The following is a 21,398-nucleotide window of genomic DNA, read 5'->3' as shown; positions in this document are numbered from 1 at the left end:
AAGCGTGTCACATAAGAAATAACAAGCAACATACTTGCTTCCTTATTATTTACATCCCATCATAAACAGAAGTTTAAACAATAACAATAGTCATTTAACATCCCATTATAAACAAGACCATATAAGGTCATTGGTATGGACAACCTCAAATACTCTTCTGGGCACAACATGTCTTCACCTTTTCTAGGTATGACACTATTTTCAGATGAATTATGAGTTCACATATTACAGCCTTAAATATAAAGAAGACAGAACAATTATACCTGGGAGGCTTAAACCCCATTGTCAACTTTGGATAAGTGAATTCTCTTACAGAGACTTTAGAATGGAGAGCAAGTTATTGTGGAATGGATCTGAGATATGCTCCAGAAGGTTTTGCACAGGGCCTTTACCCGTAAGAGCGGCTTGGACATAAAAGCCTAACCAGGCAACCATAGCAAGGCGCCCATTTTTTATTTCTTTCACCTTTAGCTCTTCAAAAGCCATCGGATCTTTAGAGAGATTCAATGGATCAAAAAGAACACCTCCAGGATAGTTGATGTCACCAGGCAAGTAAATTCCTAACGGTTCCAAAGCCTCAATTCCACAATACCTTGCATATTCTGGTCCAACCTATGCACAGAAAAGTATGAAAGAACAGTTAATTGCAAGAACAGAAGAAATCAAGTAAAAATTACCTCATTGTTCATGTGAAAAAAGCCATTCTCAAAGTCAAGTTCCAACTAGATGGTGGTTTCTTTTGTGTAGAAATGGCCAGATTATATACTACAGTTACAGAATTTACTGTCCTATTTCTTCTCTAGGCATGGGATTATCTCCATGAGAATTGTTTCAACATGTTCACCAGCTATAGCTCACAAACAATTATTCAATATGTCATTTGGCACTAGGATTTTAAGAGAAAAATAGCAAGCTGTCCCTTGAATGCAAAAACAGACATTTAATTCGAACTTAAGATCAACATTTGCATTCTATCCCAATGGACCATTAAATGTTTTTCAACAAAATCATCACTCTCAAATGCATTGCTCGATCGGCACAGTTAAATTATTATGACAAGAATGGCAGAAGGAAGCAGACATCAATTGATCATATTCAACCAATCAAGCATCAGCTGTATGGACGCATTTGAACATAAAGCTACATTGGCTTTTCTAGAAAGGGATTGATCTATAGGGTCACTATCTTAACCTTGGAAAACTGTATCTTGAGCTAAAAGCATTACTTCAGCTCATAGATTCACTGTACTTGCAACCATCTCCACGACTGCAAAATACCTACCTTGTCCCACAATGAGTGTATTGCAAGAGATAAAATGCACCTTTTACAAGAAGAATTCAAATAACCAGAAAGTGTTTCACATTCAACACATTCGGCAATTGAAATAATTCTTTTTTTTTTTTTATGAAGAACGGCATTGAAATAATTACTGGAAGGATACACATAGAGCAAGTGTTTACACTCACCATCAAAAGGGCTTGGCAAATGGCTATGACAATGACTCCTTGACTTCCAGCTAAATGGAGTCCAGGGATCCCTAAATAGTCAAGTGTATCTCCCTTGAAAAAATGAAAGAAATATATAAGATTAAAAAAAGATACCTGCAATAAGCGCTGGATACTGAATTTATAAGGTCAATATGAGGTCAATAATCAAGTGGAACAACACTCTGATAAGAATATGAAATAGGTGGGTGATAGTGATACAAATTAATTATTGAAAGGAATAGCATGTTAGACACTGGATTTCAAGAATGAAATTTCATAAGAAAATTATATCAGAATTTAAAAATTGAAATTTTGTACGACAATTTTTGTAAAATCAATCCAAATTATGTTTACTCGGAAACCTGAGAACAAGGAAGCAACAACAACAAACCCAGTGTAATCCCACAAGTGGGGTCTTGGGAGGGTAGGAATTACACAGAACACGGAAGTGTTGAATAATAACTTTGCCAAGAAATAGAATTCTAGTGGATGTTTGGCTCATCATAAAACAAATCCATTTTGTACAAATAGTTGGAAGATATTAAGTTACTTTGGAGTATGTTACTATAGTTATTTATCTTCCTTGTAGCATTATCAACTCATCCGATCTCACCTACTTGCACATTCGACATGAGTTGTTTGGGTCGACAGACAAGGTTCCGCTGAGTCGATAACTGGAGAGGTGAGATTGGAGGAAAGAACAAGCATGGGAGTTTTTGGACTCGTATTATCAATAGCTAAGGGAAGCAGCATCTATCAACCAAGGGAAGTCAAGTTACAGCGCATATATGAAAGATACCAACCTTAAGCTTTGAGTAGCCCACTCGCCACCAAACAGGTTCCACAAACTGGAAAAGTCCTGTCAGGTTTAAAAGTTCTGGAATCAAAGCACCAAGAGCAGCCAGCATAGCCCAACGACCATGCAATATTTCATAACTGTGAGTAACCATGACAACTGAAATAAGTTCGAATAGAATTTAACAGAGCTTCTACGCGGTTTCTGAACAAATAGTTTGTATGAGTGTGTGTTTGTTGCTATTTTGAGAATTTCAAAAGCTCCCCAAAAGATTACACAATGGGATCTCTGAACAACCACGCTAGAAGATGTTCAATCTCTCATTCCAAAAATGTCTGGGAGTAGAACAACTTTCATGTCTATGTGTGGCCCTAAACCCTGACCAGATATGAATTTCGCAACCCTTTGCTACTTCCCCTCAAATACCAATTTATAACTTTTTTTGGCTACATTTATGCTCAAGAAACATGTCTGCTTTTATTCCAACTAAAAGAGGATGGAATCATGTGAGTTGTGACCAATCACCTTAGGATCGTGGTTATTTCTCAGTAGGTTATGGTAGGCCCTCGCTCTGTTCATTTCTTTAGTGAGAGGCTCGTCTTTAAATGGATACATGTTCTGAAGAAGCATAAAAGGTCACAAATAATTTAATGGCATATGATGTTGCATTGTTTGGGAAAATACTATACATTATCTACTCAGAACAAAAGAACATTTGAAGGAGTTAATAAAAGTAAAATCCAATCCATACTTAAAGTAGTTTTGAAGGGCCAGGGGATCCTTGCTCAACCCGCAGATATCAAATCCATAGTCCCCGGGTAGCTCCCCATTAAGATAAGCAGGATAGTCATAAGAAATTGGACCAAGCCAGCGGGGGCGATCTTCTCCATACCAGATACTGCAAAGAAGACAAACAAATGATAATAGTGAAAACAAAAGTGGGTATGCATAACAGTATAATATAGGAACATTTTCACAGTGGTGGAAAATAGATGGATGAGAATGGCTTACCAAGAGATAGGGATTACCTATCGTTTCTTGCCATTAGTGCAAGTGCTTTGAACTTAGCTGAATTCTCTACTGCAACCTTCTTTCTCTCTTCTAATCGTTTACGGAGTGTTTCACCGAAGGTACTGTTGGCGATAGCTTTGACAGCGGTGAAAGGAATCGCTGAGAATACCAGAACGCCGGCAAGCTGAATAAAATTGATTAGTTAAGTTAAGTGGTATTTGATGGCAACCAGAAGAAGCAAAAACACACCTCTTGCCATGAAGCCTTGTGACGCGAAAAGGGATCAAGTGCACTTGCATTGCGATACAACCTTTGGTCTTTAGGGACGGAGGACGATAGATGGGGAAGCTGAAGCAGTGTCATGACTCATGACCACTTGTACAATCTCCTTTGCCCATTTCTTCTTCAGATTCACTACTTCGCGCCAAAAGTCATGACGTGGTTCCTTTCCAGCCTCAAAACCCAAAAGTAATCTCGTCTAGCGCAATTACAAGAGATTCAACCAATCAAACGCAATTCAAACAGTTTTTAAATAAGGTTATTGAAGTCCAAAATTTTAAAATATACGACTCCTACTCATTTTCGTTTTAAGTTGAAAAAGGTGATAGTAGTAAATTACCTTTAAAAGAATTATAATTGAATACCGAGAACTTTTCAAACAATCCAATCGTCTCACGTATGTGACTTTCATTTAACAAAAAAACTTGCACATTTGTTTGCCTTTCTCCGGGTGGATACAATATCAGCCTTGGTGGGGTGATAATATATGCCCCTATGTGATGTGATGAAACAAACTCCATTTCATATATTTAACACAAGTTATTCTAATCTCTAACGATAACTAACTAGGCCTGAATCTCAAATAAAACCATCCAATGTTCATCAACTGGACCCATATACCCTTAACAAGTGATATACTTGAAAACAAGTTTGCTTCAATTGATTTTTGTATCTTACTATGAGAGCTTTATAATGAGAAGCTTGAATTTAACGTCGCTCAATATCTACTTGTTTTATTCGTCTGTATATATATGGACATGACATTTGAACTTACCTAACTAATGCTTCATAGAGCAGTGAAGATATAATTAATATAACAAACCTGAAAAGCAGATGGAGGGTTTTGTACTAGTAATTAACTGTAATCATACTAAATTGGAGAGAAATACAGTAGACAAGTACAAGTACAACAAGAGTGAAATCCCAATAATTAATTAATTAATGGTCATAGGTGCGGCACTCGTCGGCGTCAGGGTTATCTTGACAGTAAGGTTCAAGGGGATCTTGATTAAGCTGAAGCTTGATGCGCAGATGCGCCTTAGCCTGGCTTACTTCTTCCACCTCATCCCATGCCACCTTGCACTCGTCCGATCTGGCGTCTTCACCGCACACCTCCTTAGCTTCCTTCACTTTCTTCTCTATCATTTCCGTCAGCTGTTTTTCTCTCATCTGCGTCCCCTTATACTTTGGTACTCCTGCTGATCCACTCATCATCATCATCACCTTTTGCACTCCTTTCCTCCTGGATCCAGTTACACTAGCAACATGAATTGGGAATATTGATGCCTGCTTCAAGTTCAGAGCCATCACAATTATTTATTACAGATGACTTTTTTCGGATGTCTGTTGATTTCTGGTGGAAAAAAAAAATGTACAGATTTCTTGTGAAATTATAACGAACAATATAATCTCATATCTCTATCACAACCAGGGCATCATTTAGTACTGCTCAACGAACACAAAACGACATCGTCTGGTATTTCTGGGTTTGGAGATAAGGTTCCATCTTCAGCTTGGGGCCCATGGGAACAGTTCTTCCACCTTTGCCTTTTTCTCTTCTCCTCTCCTCTCCTGGGTGGACTTTCGGTTTTATCAAATTTTGCTTTGATTTTTTTAGTTTTTAGTTTTACAAAAACGTGCATCTATTTCAAATCAATTCTTTTACATGTTCTAAAAAATAATTAATTTTTATATAATCTTACAAAATGAGCAAATTGTAATTTATACGCATAAGAGATGGCAGGTTTTAAGGTTGTGTGGTGTGTGGTGCGGGTCAGATGTGGGGCTGATTGAAGTAGGTTTTTAAAAAATTAACGTGGAGCGGGATGGGTTGCGAGTATATGTAATTTTATGTGGATTCAAATTTATTTTTAGTTTTTACATGTTATAAGAGTGATAGAACATTATTTATTAAGATAATTTTTTTTAAGCTACTAAAATATTTAAAATAATAAATAAAAATGGTTTAATAAAAAATAATAAAATTTCTTACCTATTTCCCAGTTGACCTCTTAAAAATAAATTTTAGGCCAAATACATAAACAAATCTCTAAACTTGTTGGGTTTTTTCCCTCAGGTACCTCAACTACGTTATTTTTCAATTGAATCATTGAACCACCCATAATTTGTTTCTTTAAAACACTGTTGGTTGATTTTGATCAGCTTTTTTTTATTGTAAATGTCTTCAATTGTGTTCGAATTGGAATAATTTTGATTGAAGGAATGAAGACAAACCGTGTTAGTCTCATTTGTTTTCTAATGTGTTCAAATAACTTAAGTAAAACACAATTATTCTCAAACAATTTCACTATCAATTGGACTAATGATTTGTGGAACAACATATGTATCCTCTATCAATACCCCTCACAAATCTGATTCCACATCAGACAACAGTGTTTGTTTAATGGAACAAACTATCGGGGTTCAATGATTCAATAGGAAAATGACGTAGTTAAGGTACCTGAGGGAAAAAACCCAACAAGTTTAGGAATATGCTTGTGTATTTGGCTTAAATTTTAAGTTACTATCCTATTAAATTAATACAACTTAATGAAAAGATGAATTTATTTTTATGAATTTTATTTTAGTGTCAAATATAATTAAAAAAAGAAAATATTAAAAAAAATTATGGGAGGCAGGTTGAAAATGAAAAAGAGTTGTTATGCAGGGCGCGACGGGGTGGGGCAGATTAAAATTTTTGCGGGTTAAGCTCAACCCGCAACACCCCACCCAACACCACCCCATTGCCATCTCTAATGTATTTATAATAACTTAATCTTTGTATTTTTTAAAAAATAAATGTTTGAGATTATAAATTTGTATTAATTTTATAATTAACCACTAGTCAATAAATAGTATTAATTAATTATTATTTTAACGAAAAAGACTCAGAAATATCCATAAACTATCTGAAATAGCTCATATTTACGTTTAAATTATATTTCAGTTCAAAACTATCCTTCCCATAATACTATTCGAAATAGCTCATATTTATCCTTAAACTATATTTCGACTCAAAACTATCATTTCCGTCAAACTATTGGGTTAAAAATATCTTCTTATTGATAAAAATTGTTAAATATTATGTGAATATCAGATTGATTGCAAATAAGATTCCACTGTCACATAAACTAAATCTCTAAATCTTAATTAAATTGAATTAAATGTTTTACTAATAGGTCATATTATTAATTTCCGGGTAAATTCCAACGGTCTAAATTCGATGTACTTGGCCCACTTTGTTGTTTGTAGTAGCGCACTCGTTAAAAAACATTACTTATCTTATATTCATGGTGGGACCAATAATATTGCGAAAATCTGGAATTTAAAGGAGGGTCCAACGGCTATGAAAGGAAGGGTTTAGGGCACAAAACAATTTCAAATTTGAAAGAAGGCTCTCAAAAAAACACCACTACAAGGAAGCAGGAAGAAGAAGGAATGGAGAAGGTAGGAGGAGATTACGTATTGGATCGGGAGGCAGAGTTCTTAGCGTCGAAGCAAGAGACTGGTCACGAGTGGGAACTCTTCAAGGAAAATGTCAGACCTTTGAAGAGAGGACGCAACGTTAATCTTCTCAATAATGCTCTTAAGTCTAGTACCGATTATCAACTCAAGAAATCTCTTCTTGACAAACGAAGGTTCCTCTATTTCTTCTTCTTTGCATTTTCATGACATTTACTCCTGAGGTTGGTCCAAAATGAAATTACTATTCCATCCCGCACTAGATTTTGATTAAGATGTACACGCTAGTTGTAGAATAGTAGCAGTTGCTGCACCCCTTATTAATTTTTGAATTCAACTCTTTCTGATTAGGGCATTGATTGAAGCAATTGACAAGTACAAAGGTGAAGATCCTCTTCACCCATGGCTCCAGTGAGTGCTCTTCTTTTCAGATGCAAATAATTTTTCAACTCTTATATCTTCTACTAGCATTTAATGAGTCAATCTCTGTTATTGAATAAACTGCTGACATAATTTTACATTAAAATTGTGAAGGTGCATCAAGTGGGTGCAAGAGGCTTTCCCTCCCGGTGGGGACAGTTCTGGACTTATAGTTATTTATGAACAATGTGTCCGCACCTTTTGGCACGATGAACTATATAAGAATGACCTCCGTTACTTGAAAGTGTGGCTGGAATATGTGCGTTTGATTTCTCCACATCCATTCTTTTGCCCCTAAATCTTCTCATCATGCAATTTGGTAAATCAGTTTTCTTATTGATGGCTCTTTGCAGGCTGAAAATTGTATGGATGCTGAAGTCATTTATAGCTTTCTGGAGGCTAACAAAATTGGACTGACGCATTCTTCATTCTACATAGCCTATGCTTTGCACATGGAATCTCAAAATAAAATTAAAACAGCAAACGAGATCTTCAATCGGGGGCTATCTATGTAAGTTGTGTTCCCATTGAGCCTTGGTTTAATTTTAGCCGTAAAGTTAGGTTCTTGCAAAGTTAACATTGTGTTTCACTTCACACTAGGAAAGTGAACATGGCTTGGTTCCAGAGAAGTTATGCATATATGTTGTCTATGATGTGAGATGCATCATTCAAATGGTTTATTGAATTGCTGTCTGATATTTTTGTTCAAGTAGCTTTTGATATGTCAAGTCTAATGATGTCTACGAAAGTTGCATTAATTGTATGCTAGTATTGAGTAATGTGTGGGGGCTGGGGGGGAAGGGGATTTATGTTTGAAGCTTCGCCAAAATGAGTTCAGTGTTAAGTATGAAGCTGCACGGATAAGTATGTGTTGTCCCCTTCATATTGACCAACTAATTTTCATACCTTGAATACTAAGACAATTTCATTTGATAAGCTCAGAGCTGTGGTAGATTACATTGCTTACGGTCCCTTATTTTATGTTCTTTCAATATATGCTCATGTGACCGAATAATTAACTAAAGGCCGTGATCGTATGACAGCGGTATGCTTCTAGAAAATTTTATAATTATTAATTGCCATATGATGAACATATTTGACATCCTTATTAAGGAAATTTTGTATAAGCCGAGTAATATGATTATGAAGAACTCCTTATATCTTTTTGAATTATGAAATGATTGGTTCCTTTATATGAAATATAAATCTAGGCATCAATTGAATCAGATAGTACCATGTCACACAATTATGTTAAGCATTTGTACAGGATGAACAACAGAGACGTTATCATTGAGAAATTTGTGCTCTGGAATTAATCATTTATTTAGCTAATATAGATATTTCAGGTATGGCAGCATGGAAAATAGCCAGAGCCACTGTTCATTGAACTTTGCTTAATTACACAACCTAATCATGTTGTTTGTAACTTGTATAGCATGATTTTCTTCTAAGAGCATTTCATGCCTTCAAAACAGCAAGTCTCTGTATGTGTTTCTAATAAAATGCTCTAGCTATCAACTGTTGACATAAGAATATATTGAAATATTTATTTCTTGTTCGCATTTGCCTCATTCTTGAGGGACCTTTTATATTCTCTCTCTACTTGTTTTAACTTCTGATGGGGATGTGAATGCGATGATGCTGGCAAAACTTGCTGGCAGAATAATGCTACAGCAAGGTGAAAATTCTAATATATTTGGCATGATATTATTGTGGATGCTCAATTGGTTTTAGATATTACCTGACACCTAAATACCTTTGGGGGTAGTTTGGTTGTTGGATAGAGTTATGCAGGTATTAGTTATGCATAGATTAGTTATGTAGGGTTCAATTATTTATGTATTACTAATTCATGTATTAGTTATACCATCTTCAAAGCTGCATAAAATAATACATAGATTGACGCCTAACTAGTACATGTTTTAGTTATGTGAGATAGTAAACCGTAAGCAAAAAACCATACTTGATGTGCTGAGTTTTATACATAGCAACTAAAATGCTGCCAAAAATGGTGTACTAGTTTATGCAGATTTTAATATATGAATAATCTAACCAACAACTAAACGACCCCTTGGGTATTAGCTGCCTCAACAAGATTGTGGATGCTCTTTTTTCAAGCTTTCTTAGCCACTAATGAGTCTTTTCCATTAGAGATACAGTTAATACAAGTACAAAACACTGATTACACCAAGTAACCTTCCTCCTGCTTGTTCTCATCCACTTATAAGCCTATTTACTGACTCCCTCAGCTGGTTTATGATTAAAATTTCCGTCTCCTATGAATCAGGAATGCAGAACCTGAAGAGAAATTGAAAGTATCCTACAAGAAGTTTTTCAGTCGTTCAATGGGTCGCCCCAAAGCAGCAGAGGTATCAATTATTTCAGATTGTGACGACTTAAGTCCATTGTCGTTTGCTTTGATTTGAATTTGTGACGATTTGTATTTCAGGAGGAGATAACAGAACACCAGCTTCCAATGAGAAGCTTTGGCACACTGTTGGCTAGGGGGGAAGCTCGTAAGTGCATTTCTATGTCGTAGCTTCAGGGTGTCTGCTTGCTTTGGTTAACATTGTTTTTGCCTTTGCAGGAAACCAAACAACAGGAACTTCTGAATTGTCCCGGAAGAAAATGAAACCAGATAGGTAAGTGTGAGTCACTATTGTTTTCTCCCAAGTTACGTTCTTGTGCCCCTGCATTTTTCATAGTAACACCATGAGTTAAACAAATCTATGTCGTTATTACTTGTTCTTATCATCACAGTTCTTATCATCACATAGTTAAGCTGCTATGTCAGGCAAGAGATCTGATTCTGATGAGTTCTTGCTTTAAATACCTTAAATCCTTTGCAATGTGGAAAAGAACTTTTTGTTGTTATTGCTTCCTATTCCATAACTTGAAGGAAAAGGAGTGTAAGGATGCTGATAACAAGGTTGCAGGAAATACTTACCTTTTTGCATGCCCAGTTCTAGTAGAAACACTGGCTCATTCTTATCTATTTTGCAGAGCTCAGGGGAGCCTATTTTCCATTTACAAAGATGCAAATGCCGGAATGTCATCAACTCTTCAATCAGAAATACCAAAGCTAGAGACCACATCATGGCACTGTCTTGGTGCCCGAGCAGATAGGAACAAGGAGAATCAGGCAATCCCTTCAAAGTGGACATCTAATAAGGTCCGTTTGAGTCCAGAGAGTTCAAAATAGAATATTTGATTTTTTGTCCAAACAGATAGGAACAAGAAAACTCATTAACAAAAATATTTCTTACAGATTCCTCAAAGACACGGGCTTAGAAATCGAGGAGCTACTACTACCACCACTCCGTGCCTAGAGATCTTTGTGGATGAGGAATGTGCCAAGTGAGTACCATAGATAAAATGGTTTTTTGAGTGTGAACAACACATGGTTAACACTTAACAGTGTGTGTACATGCATCAAGCATAACAAGGAGATTTTCAGCTATTGTAATAGTGTTAGTTTGTGGATTGACTTTCTTTGTTGCCCCCCTTCATCTTTGGCAGAGCACAGGAGAAGGACTCTGCTGCTGGTGTAAAGGCTTCTAGTCTGCAGCTTAGACGAGGAGATGACAAAGACATAAAAAAGTAAGTATCAAGTTTGTTTCTTCACTTCAATAAAAAGAAAGCACCTTTTTGACAATGCACTTGTATGCAGGGAGACTGAGTTGCTGAGGGAGAATCCCCTGCGTTATTTTCCACCAAGCTCATTACCAAGATGATCGATCTCACAGAAGAAAGTCATCATTGTGTGCTGGGATTTCTCATCTCAGAGTTACTCAACTTGTATCTTAAAAGTGTATGGAGATAATTCCTCTTTGCCCAGTGCAAGCACCGTTACAGATGTTCTAAATATATCGAGTGGAGTTGAGGAGACATTGTTGTATGTTTGGTTTTGGCAGGCTTGAGCCAAATCCTCCAGTATTTTGTTATTTAGATGGAATGATTTTATATGATTGCAACAGTTGTTGATGTAGTATACAATTGCGCTTTCTCATAATTAGCTCTTGGTTAAAGTGTTCTGCTTCACATTTGTTTTCTTATTTTGTTTATGTTGATATATGATGATTAATTTTGTTGTTAATAATCCCCATCCAACAATTTTAGAGGGGTGTGTACACCGTGAATTATTTCCTTCTATAGGTAGAGTTATTTACTACTTGAGTTATGGACTTCAAAAGTCTGTCTTTAAAACCTTGTCATTTAATCAGAAACTCCTTTTTTTTAAAAAAAAAAAATTCTTTTTATATCAAGGCAAATATTAACTGAACCACGGAAGAACTGTGTATAATTTAAGAATCTTAAATAGTACTTATTAGTTTAAGGAATGATTTCTTTTTCTCGAAAGAAAATCAAGATTCTCCTAAGTTGTTAATAGTTTCTTTTTATATATAATTCTTTTTTATAAATAGTTGTTCTATACTTATCATTTCATAAAATTAGTACACCTTGTTTATAGCTTTGAAAATATATATTTCACCAACTTAAAAAAATTAAAAAAATAATTTATATTTTCATTCATTAAATTAATTCGTATTCATTAATTGAAAATTTGAATTTTAAAAATTAAATAAGAATAAAAAGGTAAAATTATACATTCTTAATATAAATTTAAAGTAAAAATGTGACATATAAAGGAAATTGAAGAAAATACTATTTATTTATCATTTTTTTTATAGTCGTGTGAACAAAAATGTGGCACATTTTTAAAATTTATATTAATATTTTTTATATATAGAAAAGGAGGGAGGTGTAGTTTTCTTTTACCTTTTAGTTTTTTAAAAAAAAAAAGAAAAAGAAAAAAAGGTGTTGTTTTCTTTTAATGGGAAAAGGGATGTAGTAATTAGTGAGGTGAGTTGTAGCGAAGTGGAATTCTTATTGGGTGGGTGACGAAGTAATTAAAAACTTGGAATTTCGTTGAAAGTGTTTGGAGCCTTAACCTCTAAGACACCTAACGTGATTATTAAATTGGGGACATCCAGAGATCGGGTCCCAAATAGTAAGTCGGACCCTAGTTTCTTCACCCCACAATCTCCGTCGAACTGGCGATGATCGATAACATCGATGATATCATCAACTGGGACGATGTAGATCACATCTTCCACAACGTTCTAGACAATCCCGACGATGATCAATTCACTCTTCATGATTCCTCCCCACAGTCATTCCAGCAGATCGAGCAGCTTCTTATGAACGATGACGATTTCGGTCTTGTCTCTGATCCTCAGTTTGCTGCCGAATTTCTTTCCGACTTCCTCGTCGATTCTCCTCTCCACTCCGATCATTCTCACTCTCCTGCTGAACAAGCCATTGGATTCTCCGATCCCAAGGTTTCTAGTGCCGATCAGGACAAACACAAGGTTTCCCAGTCGCCTTCTGACGGCGACGACGAACTAAACAACCATGACCCCGTCGATAAGAAGCGCAAGAGGTATCTCTCTAGAGTTTTGCCCTTTTTTCTTTCTAGTTTATTTATTCAATTTGTTTATAATTCTAGTACTTCTCTTAGTTTATTTATACAATTTGTTTATAATTCTAGTACTTCTCTTTGCTTATAACTCTTCTGCACACACGATTTACACTACTGTGGCTTCTTTTACTTCTCGTGTTGTATCTCTTCTTTGAAAATGGTTGACCTACTAGCAGAAACTAATCCTAGTTTTGATATCTTAGTTAGTGTAACTCATGTTTATTAAATTTGCTTCATGTAAATTATCAATCACCAGAAAAATCTTTGCAGTTTCTGTGTATGCAAAAACCATATCCACATAGTGCCTTCTCAGCCAAATCGCGAATCAGTATTTCCAAGGAGTTCCTTTCTATAAGATTGCCTTAATTTGACATCACACATTGACTGTATTAGCCATTCATTTCATGATTTGATTTGTGACGTGTTAGAACATAATGTTCATTCTCTATTGATTATGAAACAAAAATATGATTCTCTTTTCCGAAGACATACAGATTTTATCAAAGCACATGATGCTGCAACTTTTCCATTAGTTTGCAATCATGAACACACCCCCAAGTGGGAAACTTTCCTCAATTGCAAACTACTTCTAGACTTCTTAGAATAAGAAGCCATGTCCTTGAAAGATTGCACTTATTTAATGTGTGATGTATATATTATGTAATGTGCGCATTTATCATGCTTAAAATTGCATAACATCTTGTGCATTTATCTAGAGTAGTTTAATACACCCCTCTCCTCTTCTATTTCAAAATGGTGAGAGGATTGTACTTATCTAATCTGTATGTATATAGCAGCTTAAAGAAAATCTTAGTCACAAACTTAATTTTTGTTCTCCAGGCAATTGAGGAACAGAGATGCAGCTGTGAGGTCACGAGAGAGGAAGAAGTTGTACGTTAGGGATCTTGAGTTGAAGAGTAGATACTTTGAATCAGAATGCAAAAGGCTGGGGTTTGTTCTCCAGTGCTGTCTTGCTGAAAATCAAGCTTTACGCTTTTCTTTGCATAATAGCAGTGCTAATGGTGTTTCTATGACCAAGCAGGAGTCTGCCGTGCTCTTTTTGGGTAAGTGCATAAGAAACATTCTTGTCATATGGCTAAAATACTTTCTTTATACCACTTTTTGCTGCTACAATTTTCTGGACTTTGCTTTAGTTGGCGTTTGAAGCAAGAAATAGATGTGAATGTCTTGACATTTTTCCATCTTGCCATGGTTATGTTGGATAGAAAGATGCATTATTTTCTCTCAAATGCCTACATTAATAGATGCAATATGAATTTGCAGAATCCCTGCTGTTGGGTTCCCTGCTTTGGTTCCTGGGCATCACATGCCTGCTCATTCTACCCAGCCAAACCTGGTCAGTTCCAGAAGAAAATCAGGGAAGCAGAAACCACGTGCTTCTGGTTCCAATAAAGGAGGGAAAAAAGACTAGTCGGATTTTGTTGTTCCTGTCCTTCATGATGAGCAAAAGATGCAAAGCTTCAAGATCGAGGATGAAGCTCAACCCCCATACCTTGGGAGTTGTGATGTGACTCGTTGTGATCAAATCTTTTCCCATAAGTGGATCATGGTTCCTTTTGAGTTCTTTAGTTTTTTGTCAGAGATTCTCTTGTATGTGTCTTGCTTTGACATCTGAAGGATGTAGTTCACTGTTATTAGTTAATGACTTATGAGCTATATAATATCTATGCAACTTTTTAATAGTTCCAACCGAGATTTGATTGTCTTTTCCTTTTCTCAATGTTTATTTTGTCCCATAATGGTAGTCAGGAGCGGCCACCATTTCATCCTCGTTGCTGCTATGAAATCACGTGAAGATGGATATTAATTTGGTATAACATTCAGCATCTTTAAACTATGTTGAAACTTTGATGGTGGATTGAACCATAAGGTTGCAGACAGTGATCTGTTTCTATTATTTTCCGCTGTTTGAGCAATGCAAAGAGTAGTTTTGACGAGATAAAGCGTATGTAGTTGGGGGAAAGAAGGAAATGTGCATTTTGCAATGTTTAAGATATTAAACTGGGGGCGCTGTTGGAAAATTAAAATAGAAACTGGCTCCTGATGTTTGTTGTCAAATAAGAAAAAGACCCTGAGAAAGTTTTGTTCATTGTCCCCACTCACCATCGAGAAGTATTCTAGGTGAACCCTGAAATTACGCAACTATCCTCCTATCTGGACCTCTTGGCTCTTCCACTATAGAAACAGAAATGGTGATACTCTTTACAAGTGTAAACACAAGTAAAGGAAAATCAAGTTTGACGTGGTTAATACTTTTTCAAAACAACACAAAATATTGAAGTAGAATATTCCTTATGTTAAAAACCAGTGTATGCTTGCCAACACCAACAACAGCATAAAGAGGAAGGGGGTATTTTGGTCATTGGGCAGTGGCTGTATCATATGGTAAATGGAAGGGCATACATACAAACAAATACACAGAGTAAGAAAACTGGTTGCTGTGTTTGTTGGTTGTATCGCCCTCACACTATATATAAAATGGAAGGAGGGACGGTCTTTTCAGAGTTAGAAACTGACAAAGAGAGTACTATTATATTATATTGAAACACACAAAAAAGTGAGGTAGGCATTAACAATGGATGCAGATTACGGCATAGCTCGAGAACTCTCTGATCTGCAGAAACTTCGATCTCACTACCACCCTGAACTTCCTCCTTGTCTTCAGGTACAACTCTGTTCTATTCATCCACTCCTAACTACTACTACTAGTTTATATATGCCAAACTCTTTGCTAGATCTAACCTGCTACATCACACTCTTTTCTATCCTCATACCACTATTTTCTTCATATCACGTCTAATTATTATACCATTTTGTTTGAGAGAGTATTTGAGAAAGTTGGCATATATATATATATATATATATCCTTGCAGCCGGCTGAAAGATCATATCTTTACATTTTCATCTGCAAAATAAGTCACCTCTTTACTTCAACTCTAGTAAACAACACATATAAACTGGCTCTGTTGCCCTTTTTGAAATAAATTATCAGGAAAAAATGCTGCTAAACTTTGACAAAATAAAACTTACAAGTTGCTCAGATTTTGTCTGACTGTCCCCAGACATTCATGGCTGTCCAACTTTTGTAGTTAAATGCATCACCACTTTGCTGATTGTTTACATTTTGGAATTTTATCTATGATATTTAAGAACCATTAAGCAATTTGTCCTTCAATGTTATTATTAACATATTCAATCTTGAGAATTGTTCTGACTTATACAGGGTACTACTGTCCGGGTAGAACTCCGTGATGCAACCACTGCAGCAGATCCCTCTGGTGAACACACAATCAAACGCTTCTTCCCACACACTTATGGTCAACCATTAGCCCATTTTCTTAGGGCAACTGCCAAGGTCCCTGATGCTCAGATAATTACTGAACATCCTGCAATTAGGTATTGCATCAGACGATTGCTCTATAATTGTGCAGTTCTCACAAACTAGATCAGCATTGTGATCACTGATCAGGAGATGTTTTCTAACAAAATTCTATGTTGAGGTTTATGGATCTACCTCCGTTTTCTTGACAACATTCCTTTTGTTTTGTCTGTGATTGAAAAATCCTTTTCTATTTATATCCTCAAAATCTTAACACAGGGGAACCAATAGAAAATATTGGTTTATGCATTAGAAGCTAATTCACATATAGGTTACAATAAAATGAGTGTTATCCCTAATCTCTTTATTAGGACTGAAAACTGTGCTCGCTGATTATTCTCTTCTTTTCTTAGGGTTGGGGTGCTATTTTGTGGTAGACAATCTCCTGGAGGACACAACGTGATATGGGGTCTTCATGATGCTCTTAAGGTTCACAACCCCAAAAATATCTTGCTTGGGTTTTTAGGTAAGCATTTCCTTTACACTACACATGTTTCATTTGAGAACTTTTTTATGACAATTATTGGGACACTACAGTAATAGTTGACACAAGTGTCTATTTGCATATCTACTTTACCACCATTACCATGAGTGTCTCTTTGCATGTGTCATGTTTAATATTTCGAGGGTCAATCCCTAACGTCAAACAATATTTCTCCTGTGATGCTCTAATGTTTTCAGTTTTCTAGAAACTTGATTCTCCTTAGAGAAGGCTAATGTGTTGAAGGTCTCTTTTCCAAATCTCAACAGGTGGTTCTGAAGGTTTATTTGCACAAAAAACTCTAGAGATCACCGATGATGTTCTTGCTACCTATAAGAATCAAGGTAATTCACATCTGGATGAAGTTTGCTCTTTATATTTTCGTTTGGCCTTTTTTGGCTTATTTTTGTTGCCTTTTTCCTTGTTAAGGTGGATATGACATGCTGGGGCGGACAAAAGATCAGATTAGAACGACTGAGCAAGTAAATGCTGCAATGGCTGCATGCAAAGCTTTGAAATTGGATGGCCTTGTCATCATTGGAGGTATTGATACTGCTACAGTTATTAATGGTATATGACGAACCTTAAAGTACACTATTCCACTTCATCTAAAGTCTAACAATATGCATCGACTTGAAGGAGTGACATCAAACACCGATGCTGCTCATCTGGCAGAAAAATTTGCAGAAACAAAATGCCCTACAAAAGTATGTGTTATTCCCCTTGTGTCATGTAAAGCAATAAATATTCTATTCTATTTTTTCTGATTTTTCCTGCTTCTAATCCAAACTTTGCATCTTATATCCGCTGTATTGTCTTATTGCATTAGTATCACACTAAATTAATGTCTTTATCTTCTCTAGGTGGTTGGTGTTCCTGTTACCTTAAATGGGGATCTCAAGAATCAGTTTGTTGAAGCGAATGTTGGTTTTGACACAATCTGCAAGGTATTAATACAATCACCACATAGAATTAGCTCGTAACTGGCTTTCGTTTTTCATTGAAATGCATTGCCGTGGAAATTCTTCTTCTTCATGCTTCCCACCCCTTGGTTTAGGGTTGGTTTTTTTATTTCTTGGTGGGCCGAGGATTTGATTGGACCTACTGCTTCAATCTTCTTCTTCTTCTTTCTTCTTATTATTCTTTGTAGTGGAATTGCAGGCATCATCCTCATTTGATGGTATACTCCCATGGGTAGATGTAGGTTTTGCAGTGTGATATTGCACTTTCATGGACTTTTAGATGGGGAATAGCTCTTCTCTTTCTCTTTGTGATGTTGTGGATGTTAATTGAGTAATACAAGCCTTGGACTAGCTGATGTGTCTTTTGACTTCTTGATTTCTGGAATTCTATCCAATTGTGATTTAGATCAGGGAAAAGCTAATTATATGTGGTTCCACCTCAGGTTAACTCCCAACTAATTAGCAATGTATGCACTGATGCACTCTCAGCTGAGAAGGTACCAACTCTATTCATATCCTGAAAGTTTTTCGTTGTTGCTTCTGATGTAGTACGGTGCTGAAAATACAACATAGAATACTAATCTGGTAGTACGAAACCCTGATTATGATTATGATTTACAGCACATGTTTCTTGTTACACCTTTGTTTTTGTCTTTCTATTAACGTACTGTGGGAATATTTCCTTTACAGTATTACTATTTCATTAGACTCATGGGGCGAAAGGCATCACATGTTGCATTAGAGTGCACTCTGCAGTCACATCCTAATATGGTTAGTTTTATCTCTGAGATGATAAGCTGGTGCTGGACCTTGGACATGGTGCTTCTTTATATATTGCAAGTGTTCTTGCTTACTAAATGTTGAGCGATCTTGCAGGTGATTCTTGGAGAGGAGGTAGCTGCATCAAAGCTTACTATTTTTGACATCACACAACAAATTTGTGATGCAGTTCAGGCTAGGGCTGAACATGGTATTGAAGCTACTAGGTTATCATTTTTCTTTAGAGTCATTTTTGAGTTTTCCAGTCAGCTGACTAAGGTTTTGCATTCAGATAAAAATCATGGTGTCATCCTGTTGCCTGAGGGGCTTATTGAAAGTATTCCTGAAATATATGCTCTATTGCAGGTATGATGCAAAATAAATTGTTTAATACCTTAACTGCATGCTAGATCTCCTTCCTGGAACAACTGCTTCCCCCCCCCCCCAAAACCCAACCAAAAAAAAAAGCAGAACAGAGGTGCAAGATGACGCATTTTCCATGTTAATTTTTTATTGCTAGAAAGCTTTGTTGGGATGTGGACTTGTTATGAAATTGCCTTTTCTAATTGTATGAATTCCAGGAAATTCATGGTTTACTCAGGCAAGGTGTTTCTGCTGATAACATTTCCTCTCAACTATCACCATGGGCTTCTGCACTTTTCGAATTTTTGCCGCATTTTATCAGAAAGCAGGTGCAGTTTCTGTATGTTTCTAAATTGACTGACTGAAGTTCCATTTTACAGTGCTTACACCCCTAGTCTTGTGATTTTGCAGCTTCTCCTACACCCAGAATCAGATGACTCTGCTCAGCTATCACAGGTTATTACACTTGCTGTTTGGATGCTGCTGCTTGATGATATATGAACTATCTATTAGTTGATTATCTTTAATGCTTTCCTTACAGATTGAGACCGAGAAACTTATAGCTCATCTCGTGGAAACAGAAATGAACAAGCGATTGGTAAGTTTGTATGTAATGATTCTTTGGGATCTCTAACAAGTGATTGGAGAGTAAGTTAGAAGTACTATGTCCCGCAAGGATTGAGGATGATGTTTGTGCAGAACTGCAGATAAAGATATTTTGAAATTTCCTAACAGTTCTAGGAAGTTACTCAAATTATCTCTCTCCTATTTATGAAAAAATATTACTTTTCTCCATTCTACTTGTTAACTCCAAGCGATGATGTATTATCTGCAAGGGCTCAAACATCAGGTGGATAAAATTTCCCCGTTGCACAAAATTTTCATATTCACTAATTTTTTAGTTTTCCTTGATGGAAGTCAGTCCCTGACGATGAATTGTTCTTTTCTTCTTTTATTTTCATCAAGATGTTTCTTGTTACTTTGTTGTAACAGATTATTTGTAGGTGAGAGTTAAAAGGAAAAAGACTGAAGCTACAAACTCTAAAGATACTTGCTCCCAATTTTTTTATGTATGACTGTCCTTTACTTTCTGTCACTTTACAGAAAGAAGGAACTTACAAAGGAAAGAAATTTAATGCTATTTGCCATTTCTTTGGTTATCAAGCACGGGGATCATTGCCATCGAAGTTTGATTGTGACTATGCCTATGTAAGTTTTGCTGGAGTTTCTATATCTTCTTTTCTAATCTTGATTTCAGATACATAATTCCGACAACCAAATACAGGTACTTGGTCATGTTTGCTACCATATTTTAGCTGCTGGTCTTAATGGTTACATGGCTACTATTACCAACCTGAAAAATCCTGCCAACAAGTGGCATTGTGGTGCTGCCCCTATATCTGTAAGCAACTTTTGAACTTATCCGGAGATGCACCCTAAACTTCCACTTTTTTGAAGTGAATATCCAAAAGATTTGCTCTGTTCACTGCTTCGTTGCTGCAGGCAATGATGACTGTTAAGCGCTACGGTCGTGGTCCTGGTAAAGCATCAATTGGGGTACCTGCTTTGCATCCTGCTACTGTGGATTTGAGGGGCAAATCATATGAGTATGTCAAATTTCTGAATTGTTGTTTATATATATTTTCAGCTTAAAATGCATGGAACTTTTGAGTTTCAAAAGGTAGGAAGTAGTAGACATCAAATAATAGGAGATGCTTTTAAGAAGTGGCATTCTAAACATGCATTTTGTAAGTAAACTGCTGGAGCAATACGTATCCTCTTGCAGCACCTAATTTCTCTCTTCATTTTGTGCAGACTGTTGAGTCAAAATGCAACAAAGTTTTTGTTGGATGATGTTTATAGAAACCCAGGTCCCCTCCAGTTTGATGGTCCTGGTGCAGATGCCAAGGCCGTTACCCTTTGTGTTGAAGACCAGGATTACATTGGACGTATTAAGAAATTGCAGGAATACCTAGACAAGGTGCTGAAATTTTGAAACAGTATCTCCTTTTACCAACTTCTGTTGGCTATTCATTTAATGTCTTATTTCTTTCAGACATGCTTTATTATTTTATTTTCAGGTGCGTACAATTGTGAAGCCTGGTTGCTCACAAGACGTCCTGAAGGCTGCATTAAGTGCCATGGCTTCTGTGACTGACATTCTTTCAGTGATATCGTCACCCTCAAGTGTGAGCACACCATTTTAGATGAGAACCTATCATCTTTTCACATTGAAAAGATTTGGAGGAACTCTTGCTTTTGCAGCTGTTTGCCTAGTTGTTTTCTTTTTTCAATCTTGTAAAAGCCAAATAATGTTGAGAAGATTATACTTCTTTTTGAGAGTTTGTTGAAGGATCCAAATATTCCTGTGCGTTAATACATATCATTTTTCTTGACGACTGACTATGTTTAGACAATATTTGGTCCAACTTGACAGTAAATATTACTTAGTATTAGTGTTTGGATATGAATTTTATTATAAAGTAAAAACTGAAG

General features: G+C 36.2%; 5 protein-coding genes across 6 annotated transcripts; 3 read left to right on the top strand and 2 right to left on the bottom strand.

The window, feature by feature from the left end:
• Positions 1–7: 7 nt before the first annotated feature.
• On the bottom strand, positions 8–3,743 carry LOC107017745 (chlorophyll a-b binding protein 7, chloroplastic). Its single transcript, XM_015217992.2, has 6 exons — positions 3,544–3,743; positions 3,312–3,478; positions 3,035–3,181; positions 2,291–2,423; positions 1,467–1,559; positions 8–612 (listed from the first exon to the last, which is right to left on the bottom strand). The coding sequence occupies exons 1-6, from the start codon at positions 3,655–3,657 to the stop codon at positions 310–312; spliced, it is 957 nt and encodes a 318-aa protein (XP_015073478.1). The 5' UTR covers positions 3,658–3,743; the 3' UTR covers positions 8–309.
• Positions 3,744–4,280: 537 nt separating this feature from the next.
• LOC107015962 (calvin cycle protein CP12-3, chloroplastic) lies at positions 4,281–5,198 on the bottom strand. Its single transcript, XM_015216421.2, has one exon. It carries the CDS (start codon positions 4,879–4,881, stop codon positions 4,513–4,515), a length of 369 nt encoding a protein of 122 aa, XP_015071907.1. The 5' UTR covers positions 4,882–5,198; the 3' UTR covers positions 4,281–4,512.
• A 1,677-nt stretch (positions 5,199–6,875) lies between these two features.
• On the top strand, positions 6,876–11,496 carry LOC107015893 (mitotic spindle checkpoint protein BUBR1). The gene is made up of 11 exons (XM_015216322.2): positions 6,876–7,211; positions 7,387–7,446; positions 7,570–7,714; positions 7,809–7,966; positions 9,743–9,824; positions 9,905–9,971; positions 10,043–10,097; positions 10,459–10,627; positions 10,724–10,812; positions 10,975–11,055; positions 11,126–11,496. Exons 1-11 carry the CDS (start codon positions 7,012–7,014, stop codon positions 11,187–11,189), a joined length of 1,170 nt encoding a protein of 389 aa, XP_015071808.1. The 5' UTR covers positions 6,876–7,011; the 3' UTR covers positions 11,190–11,496.
• Positions 11,497–12,373: 877 nt separating this feature from the next.
• LOC107017594 (bZIP transcription factor 60) lies at positions 12,374–14,651 on the top strand. The gene is made up of 3 exons (XM_015217764.1): positions 12,374–12,898; positions 13,778–14,001; positions 14,222–14,651. Exons 1-3 carry the CDS (start codon positions 12,516–12,518, stop codon positions 14,467–14,469), a joined length of 855 nt encoding a protein of 284 aa, XP_015073250.1. The 5' UTR covers positions 12,374–12,515; the 3' UTR covers positions 14,470–14,651.
• Positions 14,652–14,783: 132 nt separating this feature from the next.
• LOC107017591 (pyrophosphate--fructose 6-phosphate 1-phosphotransferase subunit alpha) lies at positions 14,784–21,301 on the top strand. 2 transcript variants are annotated; one of them, XM_015217760.2, is made up of 19 exons: positions 14,784–15,623; positions 16,182–16,354; positions 16,691–16,803; positions 17,088–17,162; positions 17,248–17,361; positions 17,458–17,525; positions 17,682–17,765; positions 18,224–18,277; positions 18,471–18,551; positions 18,657–18,750; positions 18,832–18,905; positions 19,121–19,231; positions 19,314–19,358; positions 19,444–19,500; positions 20,007–20,111; positions 20,188–20,304; positions 20,406–20,509; positions 20,718–20,883; positions 20,984–21,301. In XM_015217760.2, exons 1-19 carry the CDS (start codon positions 15,534–15,536, stop codon positions 21,107–21,109), a joined length of 1,851 nt encoding a protein of 616 aa, XP_015073246.1. In that variant the 5' UTR covers positions 14,784–15,533; the 3' UTR covers positions 21,110–21,301. The 2 variants fall into 2 exon arrangements, with proteins under 2 accessions (XP_015073246.1, XP_015073247.1); XM_015217761.2 differs by having other exon boundaries at positions 20,959–21,298.
• Positions 21,302–21,398: the final 97 nt, after the last annotated feature.

Source organism: Solanum pennellii, chromosome 4 (genome assembly GCF_001406875.1).
Source record: "Solanum pennellii chromosome 4, SPENNV200".
Taxonomy (NCBI): domain Eukaryota; kingdom Viridiplantae; phylum Streptophyta; class Magnoliopsida; order Solanales; family Solanaceae; genus Solanum; species Solanum pennellii.
The sequence above is the reverse complement of the archived record's forward strand: the minus strand, read 5'-3'. Positions and strand labels throughout refer to the sequence as shown.

Coding starts and splice junctions, on each gene's coding strand:
- LOC107015962 (XM_015216421.2), bottom strand. CDS start 4,881: ATGGCTCTGAACTTGAAGCAGGCATCAATATTCCCAATTCATGTTGCT.
- LOC107017594 (XM_015217764.1), top strand. CDS start 12,516: ATGATCGATAACATCGATGATATCATCAACTGGGACGATGTAGATCAC. Junction 12,899..13,777: donor GTCGATAAGAAGCGCAAGAG/GTATCTCTCTAG, acceptor TTTGTTCTCCAG/GCAATTGAGGAACAGAGATG. Junction 14,002..14,221: donor GTCTGCCGTGCTCTTTTTGG/GTAAGTGCATAA, acceptor ATGAATTTGCAG/AATCCCTGCTGTTGGGTTCC.
- LOC107017591 (XM_015217760.2), top strand. CDS start 15,534: ATGGATGCAGATTACGGCATAGCTCGAGAACTCTCTGATCTGCAGAAA. Junction 17,766..18,223: donor GTTTTGACACAATCTGCAAG/GTATTAATACAA, acceptor GTTCCACCTCAG/GTTAACTCCCAACTAATTAG. Junction 19,359..19,443: donor ACTCTGCTCAGCTATCACAG/GTTATTACACTT, acceptor CTTTCCTTACAG/ATTGAGACCGAGAAACTTAT.
- LOC107015893 (XM_015216322.2), top strand. CDS start 7,012: ATGGAGAAGGTAGGAGGAGATTACGTATTGGATCGGGAGGCAGAGTTC. Junction 10,098..10,458: donor AAGAAAATGAAACCAGATAG/GTAAGTGTGAGT, acceptor TCTATTTTGCAG/AGCTCAGGGGAGCCTATTTT. Junction 11,056..11,125: donor GATGACAAAGACATAAAAAA/GTAAGTATCAAG, acceptor ACTTGTATGCAG/GGAGACTGAGTTGCTGAGGG.
- LOC107017745 (XM_015217992.2), bottom strand. CDS start 3,657: ATGACACTGCTTCAGCTTCCCCATCTATCGTCCTCCGTCCCTAAAGAC. Junction 3,479..3,543: donor ACAAGGCTTCATGGCAAGAG/GTGTGTTTTTGC, acceptor AATTTTATTCAG/CTTGCCGGCGTTCTGGTATT. Junction 613..1,466: donor TTTGCCAAGCCCTTTTGATG/GTGAGTGTAAAC, acceptor TTCTGTGCATAG/GTTGGACCAGAATATGCAAG.